The 16,191-nt window shown below is 36.7% G+C and overlaps 1 protein-coding gene across 1 annotated transcript; it reads right to left on the minus strand.

Moving 5' to 3' along the window:
- Nucleotides 1–1,428: 1,428 nt before the first annotated feature.
- On the minus strand, nucleotides 1,429–15,941 carry LOC105045041 (DNA-directed RNA polymerases II, IV and V subunit 9A). The gene is made up of 4 exons (XM_010923201.4): nucleotides 15,782–15,941; nucleotides 15,611–15,686; nucleotides 13,669–13,827; nucleotides 1,429–1,813 (listed from the first exon to the last, which is right to left on the minus strand). The coding sequence occupies exons 1-4, from the start codon at nucleotides 15,808–15,810 to the stop codon at nucleotides 1,733–1,735; spliced, it is 345 nt and encodes a 114-aa protein (XP_010921503.1). The 5' UTR covers nucleotides 15,811–15,941; the 3' UTR covers nucleotides 1,429–1,732.
- Between the last annotated feature and the right edge of the window lie 250 nt (nucleotides 15,942–16,191).

Consider the following 16,191-nt stretch of genomic DNA (forward strand, 5'->3'; position numbering starts at 1 on the left):
GATGGAGATTGTTGGGATTTGGTGCTTCGAATTCGACCCACAGAAGAAAAATTCAGATGCGGAAAAGCCTAGTATGCAGCGCACGATGCAAGGAGCCCAAAAATGCGGCCCAATGGGGCTACAACGCACAGCCCAAGGGGCCTGCAGCATGCCTAAGTGCGGATGTGTGCGGCCTATGGTTTGTAATGTGGTCCACGGTGGATCACAAGAGGAAATCACGGTCCATGCCTTACGCGTGGAGCGCTGCGGTGCAAGAACCAGAAGTCACGGTGCACTAGCGAGCGTGAGCGAGCGGGCGACGTGACGCACGATTGGACAGCTATAATATGTGCGGACGGTGATCTTGCGTGATTCAACGATGGCGGTTGCATGTAGTCATGATCAGGCGACTGATGTACGTGATCGGATGGCTCAGGTGGCTCCATGAGTGTGATCCAACGATCAGGGACATTTTGAGTATGATGAAATTATGATTTCGATCCAAACTAAGTTTTGGGTCTATAAAAAAGGTTTAAGAGACTATGCAGCAAAAAGAAAGCAGCTTGATTAAGCAGCTACAGCAAAGAGCATCAACATCAACCGAGAGTGTTCTGAAACGATCGTGGGAGTGGCCGCGAGTGTAGAAGCAGAAGCTTAGACATGATGTACCTGCTGATAGCATCACCAGAAGCATCCAAGGGCGTTAAGGATCCTAGCATGACAGGCCTGTGAGAGAGTCTTCTTGGAGTTGTGAGAGCTTTTTGTAAGAGTTGTGCTTCTTGTTGGGAGAAATTATATATGAAAATTAAAAATATAATTTTTCTTATATTTATTTTTTTTTCATAATGAAACTTGCATACCTCATGAAGATAAATTTTAAACTGATCCACATATTTGATTGTATTTTTTATTTTATCTCTCCTTTTATTTTTTGCTGTAGCGTCAACACCATCATCGATATTGAGATCTTGAGTGAGAAGATCCGTATTCCATACTCATGAGAGATCTTTTCCCAACACATTGAGGAGAAAAAAAAAAAAAAAAAACTGAACCACCCACGTCCTAATTGGAAGGTGAACCAACCAACAACATTCCTTCATTTACTTGAAACCCCCAACTCCCTTTGTCCCTCGGCACTTGACATGAGAAGCTACACTGCAACAAGTTAAAAAGAAGCCCTCTAAACTTCAAAAATTTGTCTGATCTCTACAAGAATTCCACAATTAATGCACTTTATTGTAGCTCAACGTTCATACATCATAAGGATATTTTTTCTGAAGTTTGACGTTAGCATCTAACCAGTTGACTCACCATGCTAGTACCCTCAAACTAATTTAAGTTTATGATTTTAGCTTAATGTTTTCAAAATAGCTTAATATCTCACTCCAAAGGGATATTCCAAACAAAAAGAGTCATGGTGAATGTAAGGGGCACAAAAATATCTCCCAGTTCTTCATAAAAATTACCTTCGCTTATCATATATGCGTTTATGGCATCAAGAACTGGCATTCAAGCAAGATACACCAAACCAGATTCATGTTCAAAGAACATCCAAAACCTGGTACTAACAAAAAATTAAAAATAATAATTAAAAAAAAGACACTAACACTTGGTACTGAAATCACTTTCTGCTAACTCAAAAACAATACCTTAAACATGCATGTGAATTTTATTAGCAAGTTCCTAATAGGAGAGCCAACATACACAACCATCATTCTCATTTCTCAGAAAAAGTGAGAAAAACCAACTTCCATCAATCTCTCCATCTATGGCCGCAGCTCGGGTTGCAGCAGACAAAGAACAGAGTCATACCTTCCTCTCCCCTGCTGGTAGCCTGCAAAATTTTTACCATCCAATATGAATGCATCTAAAATGAAAGACATTTACAAAAGCATGACAAAATTCACTAGTATCATCTAACAAGAACAAAACAGAGTATGCACTTTACTCATTGAGTAATGAATGCATAAATTAATATAAGCTTATAATCATACCATGAATAATAATGGGCAAAAACAATAAAACCGTTCTATTAGGTCATTTTGTTCATTAAATGACAGATTTACCCATTGACAAAGACTCTTACAATATTAGAATGGACAGACATTGCTACTAATGGTGCTCAAGACAATGTTCTACTGAGCCTTTATTAGACTTATTCTCACTTGATCCATGATGAACCTTTATTTGCAGTCAGTAACACAACCACTTATCAAAGAATAGAATAATAGTAAGATGTAAAGAACTAATCATCCGTTCACTGATGTCTGAAGGCTCTTCTAGAGATGTTCTCTCTGGACATTATACCACCAATTTGAGTGGCAGTAAACGAATTTAGCTCTCTGCCACCAGCTTAACACAAAATGCCAATGAAGATCATAATAGCAATAAACAAGAATTAGCACATTAAAGTTTTTCAGGAGCAAATATCAACAACTAGGAAGCATGCCCCTTCTTGAACAACACTTCGCATTAACATGACACGCAAGATAGCACAGCCCTGACAAGTGTTCAAAAGTAACAGCCTTGACACTTACGTGACATGTAAGATAGCACAACCATTGCTAATTGTTTAAAGATAATGTAAATGAGCAACATTCAGTGTCTTTGAGAATTATCAACAAATATTGTGAGCAAAGTTTCAATATTCTCACTGGCCTAGAGGCTATTTTGGAGAAAGAAAGAATTAAAAAAAGAACAGGGATGGAAAGACAATGTGGAGAAAATAACATGGAAGCTTCTTCTGTGCTTTTTTAACTTGTCCTCAGAACTTTGCTCAAAATAAAAGGCAGGGAGAACTTGCCCTGAGTACCCAAAAAGTTAAAACTGGCACAGGGGCAATATCCTCAACCTTCCTGGTTCTCCTTCAAGATGACTAAAGGCTTTTTAACTTACCAGAAAAAAACTCTGGGTAGATGGACGATCAAGATTTGAAGGACAGTTCTGGATAGACTCTTTATGCCGAAGTTCTCTCTCATTTTTCAGGACACTACCATTATAGGTACCAATATCAACATTTGCAAAATTATTGTTAACTGTTATCGGGAAGAATAATCTCTATATCTCCTTCACTCGCTAAAAGAAGTATTGATCCTTGATTTGTTAGTTTAATTAGTTCCATTGCATATAATAATCAACAGGAAGGTCCAAGGTTTGCCCTACCAGTCAGTATCATACAATATCAAGCATACCATACTGGTATCAGACCGATACACTGTCTCGTATCACATTGAAGTGGGTGTCAATATTGTAATAAAATAGTACTGATATGGGGTTCAGTATCGATACGGGGAACCTTGGGTAGGTCAATACCATCATTTTTTACTTTCTCAAGAAAATAGTGGTTAATGGAGCATTAGAACAAGATCTGTAAATCGAATAGAGATATCATGATAATCTGCAAGTAAATATTCAAAATCTGGTTCGTTCTTTGCGCCCAATTTTAGCGTAGCAGCTATATTTCGATTCATCCTCTTTTTCTAAGGGTTTCATAATTGAATGTTGAACCCATTTCATATGATGGGAATTGTTGGAGTATTAGGTGCTACTCTGTTATGCGCTATTCATGGTGCTACCATAGAAATCCATGGATGCTCATGCTCTATCTGTTAGATGTATGTCCTAAAGCCAATTGTTGGTTGACATATTTTTATTCTATGACATAAATTTATACTTAAACTATTGATTTAATCAATAAAAGGCAAATTTTTTTTCCATTCAAGTGTTATGGGTCCATGAATCGTCCTTGAAATTGATATTACGATACATATTCTCAAATATTGAGAATTAGAGACATATATGATCGATTCCCAAATTGCTTCCAATTATAGGACAGTAGTGATTAATTCAAATAGACCAGCGCACGGTACGCTTCCTTTAGGATAGATGAGTCTCTAATATATGGTGTAGAGATACTGAGCGAAAAGTGCGGGTAGTTGTTAGAGAACAACTAATATTGAGCGTGACCATACGAGAAATTATATAGATTTCTATTCGATCGTCAGTGATCATCTCGATGCTGTAGTTGTATGACTGGTCCTTTGACTTGTGGTGTCACAGTTGCTCATAGTAAGACTACTGTAGTTTGACTACACATAAACATTAACTCGATCATGAATTTTTGTAGTGGATATTGACTTCAGTTGATTAAGCTATCCGAGCAACGTGTGCATCTAGATGGGATCTATCGACTTTGATAGAAAAGAGTAGTCCTATGAGATTTGAGAAGATGAGTCCACAAGTCTATAGCCATAGCAGTGTGATTAATGAAAAAGAATTTTCATTCGAAATCACTATTGGACTTGAGCTAATTGGATCTATCATATGACTGATGATAGGATTTGACGATTTATCTATGACCTGCCATCTAGTCGGGACACATGATAGAGGAACTGTATCATACATTAACAACACCTAGAGATTCTATTTCGATTCTGTTGGATTACCACTACATATTGCTAGATGTCACTAGTAGATTATGAGAGCTCAATAGAATCGTTTTGGATCAATGATCCTTATCGAGTTAGAGTAAAACTGTTCCGATCCACTGAATGGTGTCTCAATGATACCTATGATAGAGATCATGGTATTTCTCACAACCAGACAGAATTGAACTTATGAGTTCACATATAAAAGAAAAATATCTAGATTGGTTATAATTAGACTTATGAAGTACCAATTAATATGAATTTAGAAAAATCTTATTGAGTTCATGTTAACCTTGCTAGCACCTACATGAACCCAATTTCTCTTGTGGTTGGTTTACTTATATGATGAGTTTTAATCAATTCCTACACTTGATTTGAACATAATTGAATCTGATTCAATAAGATCCAATTGTTAGATAATTAATTTATGGCTTGGATTCAATTGAGAAAGAGATTCTTAATTAAGAACTCTTGAAGAGAATTTATGAAACCATATGGTTGATTTGTGCATCTAATTGAATCCCATATGATGGGACGCCTAGAATAGGGTGTGACTTTGGTGTGTTTTGGATGGCGCCCCATTTAATTGGTTCCATTATATTATGGCTAGAAATTCTAATATGATTAGAATGAGGGATCCTAATTTGATTAGGACATCCTTAAGTTGTCTGTATAAAAGGCTCTAACCCTTTAGTTATAACATAAGATCTCTTCCCCACCTTCACTGGGCCCATGCCTCCCTCCTCTTCCTCCTCTAGCCCACGCCTCTTCTCTCTCTTGACGTCCTCTCTTGGAGCCAAAAAAGGGATGGGCGGCACCCAAGGGTGGTGTCAATTAGTTGGCGCCACTTGTTTGGTTCTTGGTCACTTTGCTCTCAAATTTGTTGAGAGTTAGTTACAACAACTTCTTGATTGTTGTTCTTCTTGATTAGTTGAAGGATCAAGAAAAGATTCATAATTTTTTTAAGAATCAAAAAAGAAAGAACAAAAGGATTCAAAATTAAAAGCCTCTTCAGTTTGGTTCAAGCTTATTTAGGCTTTGATTCAGGCAAGCAGGATCCAAGAGAAAATAATCCAGGTCGGTCCTGTGAATATTCATAGAGGTAGAACGCTTGTGCTGCTAATTCAGAACCTGTCCAGGCCCAGATCCAGGGATTGAATTGGATTCAACCCCAGTTGTAGTTTAAAGTAAAAGGAAAAGCGATTCACATATGTAAATTAAATACAAGCTTTCGTTTGTTACTCCTAAAATCAGTTTATGTTAATTCAGCATATGAACTAAATTCATAGGTGCTTTCATATGATGGATGCATGCTTAGATTAAAAGTATTTAATATGATTTTTTCGTTACATTTTAGATTTAAAAAGTTTTGAAATCCGCATGCACTAGCATTTATAAAAAAATCCAACAGTGAAATCAGAGCTACATGTTCATATATATGAAAGTAGCATAAAAATTTTAAAAATTATTTTCAAAATTTTGATTATAGATCATACATGAAATGTATATGTTTATATTCAATCTGAAAAGTGTTTTAAATCTGATTTTTATTCATATATGCGATATATGAAAGCATGCATAAGTTATAAAAATTAAATTTCTGCGATCTCAATTTTTCGTATATACGATATATAATAACATGTTTAGATCTGAAATTAATTTCTGAAAATTTTAAAAATTTTATGTATATAATATATGATTGCGTACATATTCTGAAAGTGTTTTAAGAATCAAAAACTTACTTTTTATGCAATTAATATAAATATGAAATCTGTTTCAATGATCTGAAATTAATGTGCATGAATCGATGAGCATGGATAGTTTTGCATTAGGTCAATGAATTGCATCTTAGATTACAATTAGATCATATTGGATTGAAATTGATGTAGCTATTGATCAAATCAAATCAAATGTTGATTTGGATTAGATCAATTGAGCTTATAATTCTACAAGTATTGTAGATTGAGTTGATTAAACCCCATATATAAAATCAAGTCAACCTAAGACCTAATTCGACTTTATTATTTGAATCCAATTCACCTAACCAATAAGCCATTTGGTGTCTAAGACAAGTCTCGATCGGTGGTTTTTAATTGGGAGGCTACTCACCTGGACAATTTTTGCCTACGGTGAGTTAATGGCGTACCCTCCCATCGGTCTTACTTACCTGGCCAATTGGATGATTGGGTTCATTAATTATTAAAGAATTTTGATTTAGCCCATGTTAATTAGATCGATCATGTGATGACTGATTAGATGAGACCTAATCAAAATCTTCCTAATTAACATTAAGCCTTATGGTCCTCCACCGTTGTAGAAGTACGAGCATAGTACTGACGTTGATTGTTCTTGATTGGTTACAATGATTCAGTTGCATCGGAAACATACAACCATTCTACTAACAAAAAGTTGTTCCAGGATGAAGATGGGGTTGGGCCCAATATATATTATCTGAGGAACTCAATGACTGCTTTACACCTACTAGTGAACAATGGGTCAAGCTTAACTAAGGAGTGGAAGCAATATGTATTATCTGAGCTCTCATGACTTAGAGACCAAGTCACTGCAATATGCTTAAAGAAGCATCTGGATAAAAAATTACGCATCGATGTGCGTATCATCAATAACTGTTAGGTGAAGTGCACGACATCGGTGGGACCGCAGCACCCACTAAAAACCTTGCATTGGTCAAGTCAGATTTTCGTTTTTCATCCGGAGAGTATCAAAATCCGAAAAAAATAGTGGAAGTCTATTTGTATCTAAAAATCTCTAAAGCAAATATAATTTTAAGTACAAATGTCTAACTAGAATCTCTACTCTCGTAGATAAACAATGTCGTCCTTTAACCCACTAGCCCGCATCCTTGAAACCAACCGACTGATTGGTACAAATTATAACGACTGACTCAAAAACTTCAGGATAATCCTGATATCCAAAAAGATTGGGTATGTACTTGATCAGGACCCTCCAGTCTTACTAGCCCATCCTACCGCAGAGCAAAAAATGCTCTGGACAAGTGGACGGATGATGACCTAAGGATGAAGTGCTATGTGCTGGCTTTGATGTTAAATGAGTTGCAGAGTCAATATGAGCACATGCCCACTGCTCGTGCCATGATCACTCACTTGCAAGAGTTGTACGATGAGCAGAACCAGACCGCACATTTCGAACTGTCTAACCGATTGTTCAATATGAAGATACGCCAGGGGCAGTCAGTTCACAATCACTGTATGACTATAATCAAAGATCTAGAGGAACTTGAGAAGCTCGAGCTAAATATGTAGAGAGAGCTAAAGGTGGATTTGATCCTCCAATCTCTGACCAGTTCATTTGGACAGTTTATCGTAAACTACCACATGAATAAATTAGATCGCAACTTATCCAAATTAGTCAATATGCTGATCACTGCTGAGAGTACCTTGAAAGGTTCAAGGCACTCTATCCTGGAGAGCCTAATGAAAAAGGGTGAAATGCCTTATGAAGACATACTTGTAATAAAATCTAACCTAACAATTTTTTCTACTTTTAATTGGGTATTAGACTAGATTCGAGTGCACATATATGTATTTCAATGTAGGATCTAATAGGAAGTAAAAAATTGAGGTAAGATGACATGATCTTTCGGATCGACAATAGAACAAAAGTTGCTGCAAAAATCATTGAACCTACCCTCATCGATTACCATTAGACTTTAAATTAGATATAAAAAATTATTATTTTATTCCTGTAGCTAGCCAAAATTTGATCTCGATCTCTGTACTCGCACAGGATGAATATATTTTTCAATTTAATAAAATTTTTTTTTATTTATTTACAAAATAAATTGATTGCATTTGATCTTTTAATTGACAGTCTTTATCACTTGCATGTTGATGCTAATATGAACTTAAATGAGCAGGTAGGAAATGTCGTAGGCCAAAAAAACCCAAAGAAGAGTTTAATCATAAATACTTATGGCACCATAAACTTGGCCATATTAGAGAAAACAGGATAAACAGACTGGAAAGAGATGGGATCCTTGACTTAGTTAAATTCGAGTCGATTCCGACCTATGAATCATACCTTCGAGGAAAATAGCTAGATTACCTTTTGTGGGACAAGAAAAAAGACCACTGAGTTACTAGCCCGGGTACACACCGATGTGTGTGGCCCATTTGATGTGCAGGCCAGGAATGGTTATAGCTACTTTATTATCTTTATTGATAATCTGTCACGATACGGATATGTATTTCTTATGAAACATAAGTCTTTAGCCTTTGAAAGGTTCAGAGAATTCAGGTATGAGGTAGAGAAGCAAACAGATAAACCCATAAAAATCCTGCGATCTGATCAAGGAAGAAAATATCTAAGCGCTAAATTTTTAGAATATCTTAAGAAAAATGGCATAATCTCTCAATGAACACCTTCCGGTACACCTCAATTCAACGGGGTATCCGAAAAAAAAAATAGAATCCTATTGGATATGGTCCGATCCATGATGAGCTTCACTGACTTACCCTTATTTCTTTGAAAATATGCTTTACTTACCGTGATGCATACTTTAAATAGAATTCCTTCTAAGTCTGTTCATACCACACTATATGAGATATGGCATAGTAAGAAGCCGAGCCTGAGTTACCTTAAGACTTGAAAATGTCCAAGCTATGTTAAAAAACAGAAAGCTGACAAATTAGAAGATAGATCAATTGTAGCTCGATTTATAGGATATCTCAAGGAATCCATTGGGTACTACTTTTACTTTCCATATGACCATAATGTGATTGTGAGTCGCAATGCTACATTCTTAAAAAATAGTTTATTCAGAACGGTGATAGTGGGAGGTTAATTGAGCTTGATAAGAATGTCTCTCATGAACAACAAGCTATAGATCCTCAAGAACCCATCTAGGATGAGCCAATAGTTATTGTTCCACATCCACCTCGTAGATTAAGTAGAATCTCCCATCCTTTTGAAAGATACATGGATATGCTGAAACAGGATGTAGAGTAAGCATTCCTTATAAAAGATGGGGGTCATTGTGATGATCCTAATACTTTTGACGAGACGATGTCTAACATCGATTCCAAAAAATGGTTAGATATATGAAGTCAGAAATTGACTCTATGCACTTGAACCAAGTATGGACCTTAGTAGATCCACCGAAAAAAATTATTCTCATTGGACGTAAATGGATCTACTAAAGAAAAATAGATACCGATGGCAAGATAAAGATCTATAAGACAAGGCTAGTGGTGAAGGATTATAGTCAGCACGAAGGCATTGACTATTATAACACTTTTTTGTCTGTAGCCATACTGAAATCAATCCGCATATTGCTTGCTGTTGCAGCCTACCATGATTATGAAATCTGACAGATAGATGTAAAAACTGCTTTCCTAAATAGACATCTTAAGGAAGATATCTATATGGAACAGCCTCTGAATTTCATATTCAGTGATAGTGATCATCGAGTTTGCAAGCTGCAAAAGTCTATCTATGGACTAAAGCAGGCTTTTCGAAGCTGAAATCTTCATTTTAATGATGCAATCAAATCGTTTGATTTCATAAGAAACGAAAAGGAACCTTGTGTCTACAAAAAGGTCAGTGGGAGCGTGCTTGTCTTCCTCGTACTGTATGTCGATGACATCTTCCTCATTAGGAATGATATTCTCATGCTGATTTCGATCAAGGCTTGGTTGTCTAAAAAATTTTCCATGAAAGATCTAGGAGAAACGTCCTATATCTTTGGGATAAAAGTCTATAGAGATAGATCTAAAAAGATGCTTGGCCTATCACAGAAACTGTACATAGAAAAGGTGTTGAAGCGGTTCAGCATAGAAAACTCCAAAAAAATTTGCTACCCCTTAGGTATGGTATTCGACTCTCCAAGACGATGTGTCCTAACACTTCTGAGGAGATCGAATGCATGAGTAGAATCCCTTGTGCTTTGGTAATTGAGAACTTTATGTACGCCATACTATGTACTTGACCTGATATTGTCCTTGCTGTGAGTATCACGAACAGATATCAGTCGAATTCAGGTCAGGAGCATTGGATAGCTGTGAAGAACATCCTTAAATACTCACAAAAAAATAAGAATTTGTTATTGGTCTTTGAAGGAGCATCTGAATCATTGATTTGGTATGCTGGAAGGATTCCAAAGCAACCGATCAATAAAGGCTAAGTACGCTACAGATGTATAGGATGCATTCTAATTCTTTATTAGTTGCAGAACTGGATATTGTGCCATCAAATGCTATGACACTATACTTAAAGACAATGGCCCCATACTTTTTTTAAGAAGTCAAGATCTCATCAAATATTCAAACACATAGATCAGCGGTATATGCGACTACCTCAAGTAGAAATATATAGAGGTGCGAAGAGTAGACTCTGCAAATAACATGGTAGACCCGCTGACAAAGCAGTTTAGCCAACCCAAAATAAAAGCTCATCTTGAGAAAATGAGACTTAAATTAATGGCCAATTGACTTTAATCCAAATAGAAGATTGTTAGACGTATGCCCTAGAAATCAATTGTTGGCTGACATATTTTTATTCTATAATACAAATTTATACTTAAACTATTGATTTAATCAATAAAGAATTTTTTTTTTTTCATTCAAGTGTTATGTGTCCTTGAATCATCTTTGAAATTGATATAACGATACATATTCTCAAATATTGAGAATTAGAAACATGTATGATTGATTCCTAAATTGCTCTCGATTATAGAAGTCATGGAGACGGTGATTTATCCAGATAGATCGGTGCACGATTCGCTTCCTTTGAGATAGATGAGTCTCTAATTTATGATGTAGAGACACTAAGCGAAAAGTGCGGATAGTTGTTAGAGAACAACTAGTACTGAGCGTGACCATACGAGAGATTATATGAATTTTTATTCGAACGTCAGTGATCATCTCGATGCTGTAGTTGTGTGACTGATCCTTTAAGTTGCGGTGTCACAGTTGCTCACAGTAAGATTGCTATAGTTTGGCTACACATAAATATTAACTCGATCATGAGTTTTTGTAGTGGATGTTGGCTTTAGTTGGTTGAGCTGTGTGAGTAATGTGTTCATTTAGATGGGATCTATCAACTTTGATAAAGAGTAGTCCTATGAGATTTGAGAAGCTGAGTCTATAAATCTATGGCTATAGCAGTGTGATTAATGGAAAGGAGTTTTCATTCGAAATCACTATAGGACCTGAATTGATCGGATCTATCATATGACTGATGATGGAGTTTGACGATTTATCCATGACCTACCATCTAATCGTGACTCATGATAGAGAGACTGTATCGTACATTAACTACACCTAGAGATTCTATTTCAATTCTGCTGGATTGCAGCTACATATTGCTAGATGTCACTAGTAGATTGTGAGAGTTTAATAGGATCGTTTTGGATTAATGATCCTTATCGAGTTAGAATGAAACTGTTCCGACCCACTGAAAGGTGTTTCAGTGATACCTATGATAGAGATCATGATATTTTTTACTACCAGACAGAATTGAACCTAGGAGGTCACACATAAAAGGAGAAGATTTGGATTGATTATAATTAGACTTATGAAGTACCAATTAATATGGATTTAGAGAAATCCTATTAGGTTCATATTAATCTTGCTAGCACCTGAGTGAATCCAATTTCTCTTGTAGTTGGTTTACTTATATGATGAGTTTTAACCAATTCCTACACTTGATTTGAACCTAATTGAATTTGATTCAATAAGATCTAATTGTTGGATAATTAATTTATGACTTGAATTAAATTGAAAAAGAATTTCTTAGTTAAGAACCCTTGAAGAGAATTTATGGAACCATGTGGGCTGATTTGTGCATCTAATTAGGTCCCATACGATGGGACGCCTAGAATAAGGTGTGGCTTTGGGTGTGTTTTGGGTGGCGCCCCATTTAATTGATCCAACTATATTATGACTAGAAATTTTAATATGATTAAAATGAGGGATCCTAATTTGATTAGGCTTAAGTTGTCTATATAAAGGACCCTAACCCGTTAGTTGTGACATAAGATCTTTCTCTTCCCTCCTTGCCGCCACCTTCACTGGGCCATGCCTCCCTCCTCTTCCTCTCTCTAGCCCATACCTCTTCTCTCTCTTGGCGTCCTCCCTTGGAGCCAAAAAGGGGGTGGGCGGCACATAAGGGTGGTGTCAATTAGTTGGCGCCACTTATTTGGTTGTTGTTCCCTTTACTCTCAAGTTTGTCGAGAGTTAGTTACAACCACTTCTTGGTTGTTGTTGTTCTTGATTTAGTTAAAGGATCAAAAAAAGATTCTTGATTTCTTCAAAAATCAAGAAAGAAAGATCAAAAGAGTTCAAAATTAAAAGCCTTTCCAAGTTTAGTTCAAGCCTATTTAGGCTTTAGTTCAGGCAAGCAGGATCCAAGAGAAAACAATCCAGGTCGGCCCTGTAGATAATCGTAGAGGCAAGACGCTTGTGCTACTGATTCAGAATCTGTCCAGGTCCAGATCCAGAGATTGAATTGGATTCAACCCCAGTTACAGGTTTGAAGCAAAAGGGAAAGCGATTCAAATATGTGAATTGATTACAGGCTTTCATTTGTTGCTCCTAAAATCAGTTTATGTTAATTTCAGTATATAAACTAGATCCATAGGTACTTTCATATGATGGATGCATATTTAGATTAAAATTATTTTAATCTGATTTTTTCACTGTATTTTGGATTTAGAAAAATTTTGAAATCCGCATGCAATAGCACCTATAGAAAATCCAACACTGCCATATATGTATCAAGTAGAACACAGAACATTATAGAAACTAAACACCAACCCAGTAACATTGAAATAATATGAAAGAGATATTATGCTAACCTTCTATATGTTACTTTTCTATGAACTTTCTTGGATTAAACAGACTTTACAAAGTTTCTATGTAAACACAGGATGCATATAGGAGGTACCGTAATGGCATTGATGGCACCAGATAAAGGGGATGCTTAATATGTAAAATATCAAAAAAAGGCTAGTTTAAAATTTGTTAGTGATACAGAGCAGCTCACACTTTACACTTTCTTTTTGCTGGCAATTCTTTGTGAAAGCATGCATGTTGAAATAGTTTGAAACTAACAAAATTTACAACTAACACATTTTCAAATAAAAGTCTCTGGTAATTAGCTTTACATGCTTCTTTCTGTCTTTCATTTGGCAGAAAAAAGATCAGATATTCATCATGCGTCTACTGGTTCCAAATACATGGTCCTATTCCAGCATATACAAAAAACATGAACAAGAATATACCTGGAAGAAAACAGCTTCTGGATGGTTGCACACCGCGCATCGAACAGATTTAGTCCGGGGAAGAGTTGGATCCGCTGCTACATCTTGCAGAACTTGTGTGCGCTCCCCAATGGAGTGATGTACCTCATTTCTATAGACACAGTTGTTATCGGCTACCTCCTGACAGCAAAAAGATCTTCAAACATTAAGAAGCAGAAATACATGAAAAGAAGAGAAAAATGTTATGCAAGCACTGCTAAGGTGCTAGAAACATATGGTGGGGAGGCAGGTGCAGATGTTTCCTAGGCGACCATGCAATTTAAAAGGTAGGGTCCATGCAAGAAAGCATTATTTGTTAATTAGAAATGAATGAACTCATCTATCGTCACCTATAACAAGTCTGCCTTCCCACCCCCTCACGTGGCCCAAAAAAAAAAAAGAAAAGAAAAAGAAAAAGTCCATGTTGGCAGAAAAAGGGCATCATGAATTGCATAAATGGTTCATGATGAGTGGATGAATCACATATTTTCAGATCTTTAACAGCCACTACCTATAAATATTTAGAAAAGAAATTGGTTCCAAGACAGATGAAGTTGATGAATAAAAAGTGGATATCGAAGAAAAAGAAAAAAAAAAAAAACTATACCATGCAGCACAAGTTTTGCTTTTGGAGAGATAAATCATGCCGATGGTTTCACACATGTAGCATTAGTATACTTAAGAGATGCTCTGCAATTATGATTTAACCTATATCCTCCAACATATACCTCTTTCTCGTAAAGCATCAAGCATGGATGTCACATGAAATGGTTCTCTTGTATCATATATCACATTTAAAAGCATGAAAAAAATTATACCAGGAAAGATTCATTTTTCCCCATTTAAAAGTTCATAAACTAAGGCATAATTTCACATTCTCCATTTCAACAAAACAATTCGAGTGGAAGCATATTGTTGAACATATGCAAGGAAAAAAGTTAGCTAAAGAAGTGGAGTCCCTCAATCCTCAAAACCATCTCACGGAAGACCTCAAGTACCGTGATGAAAGGGCATTGGACACATGGTTCAACCTTGTTCTTTTCCTCAAAAGCAAGCAAAAAGAAATCTTAAGAAATATCTTTTACAAGAAAAGTGGCTTGTCCACTGAAGATTAACACTCCAATTCAATTAAGCATAAAGATTTATCTCAATCAACCTTGAACAACATTTAAAGGATTCTGGCACTAGTCTTAAAACTTCCATAGACCATAAGAAGCCTATTCCTTCTATGAAAGCTCTTAAATTTGGACTCTGGAAACTAAACAATCCACTCTCCTAAACTCCAGTAAGATCAAATAGTTCCCACTTAAATTTCGATCAGCAATTCTTCAAATTCTCCACCTTGAGGAACGAGAATGAAGGATAAGTAGCATTCAGAAAAGGATAAGGTTTTTTCCTCTAAAATAGTAATTGAAAACCTTTGGAAGGATGAAACCTAAGTGGCCCCCTTCTCACCCTCCATCACAAAGAGTGGAATCGAGCCCCTAATTAAGTCCAAAACCCTTTGCATCACAGCAATAATAACCGCTTTGCATCCACTCATGGTATCTCACCCATTAAAGAATGACTCTCCAGGCTTCTTAAAAGACAATTTAAGCATTTATTTGCCAAAGGCACCTATTTTAAAGCCAAACCAACAAACCGATCATCTTATAACAGTAGCACTCCATAAAATCTCACTCAAGAGCCTCCTCTCTTAGCCCCAAATCTCTAATGACAGAAATCCTGCATCCTGCTTACAGTTTTGAGCAACATATTCAACAATTAAAATGCAATAACTTAGATTCGAGTTACAAGATGGAGGACCAAGTGCTAGAAATAATAATATTAGAAAAGGCTACAAACCCTTAGGCCTTGGATCATATAAGCTCTCATCAAGACTGGAAGAGAAGAGATCAGTCTAAAAGGGAGAGAGGGGAAGGACCTGATGGTCACAGTTGCGGCAGGCATAGAGGAGGATCTTCTGTTCCCTGTCTTCCTTTGGGTAAAGTATATTGTTGCTGTTGTACCAACACAAGAAGAAGAAAAAAAATATCAAAATAAATCCATGGATGCACTAAAGAAGTCATAATCTTTTTACTTGGTGGGAGCTCACCATTCTCGGCAAAACGTCATGGTACTCATGGCTGCTGCTCCTTCTGCTAAGGCCCTGAGCTTCCTCTATTGCTGCCCTGTTCCTCTGATATGTGTCTATGGTGAAGTCCTTTTTTTTTTGGTTGAGCCCCCTGGAGGAATGGGTACCGGAAAGATGCGGTGAACTCCGTTACAAATAAAGATGGCAGGTGTCGGGAAATTCACCCTAGAGAAGGTAAAACGGACGCTTTGGGCATTGTTTATGGTCAAGAGGGGGTGGCGTGGGGTGGGTGGGTGGTGGTGAAAAGTCCAAAGCGACGCTGGTCAAACCTTAGTTTCATAGCGTTGGAGACTGTGAGAGTACACGCGTAAGCAAGTGTTGGATACTTGCCAAGTATAATGTCGGTCTTCGGCCGTTCAGTTCGGGTTCGG

Source organism: Elaeis guineensis, chromosome 5, assembly GCF_000442705.2.
Source record: "Elaeis guineensis isolate ETL-2024a chromosome 5, EG11, whole genome shotgun sequence".
Taxonomy (NCBI): domain Eukaryota; kingdom Viridiplantae; phylum Streptophyta; class Magnoliopsida; order Arecales; family Arecaceae; genus Elaeis; species Elaeis guineensis.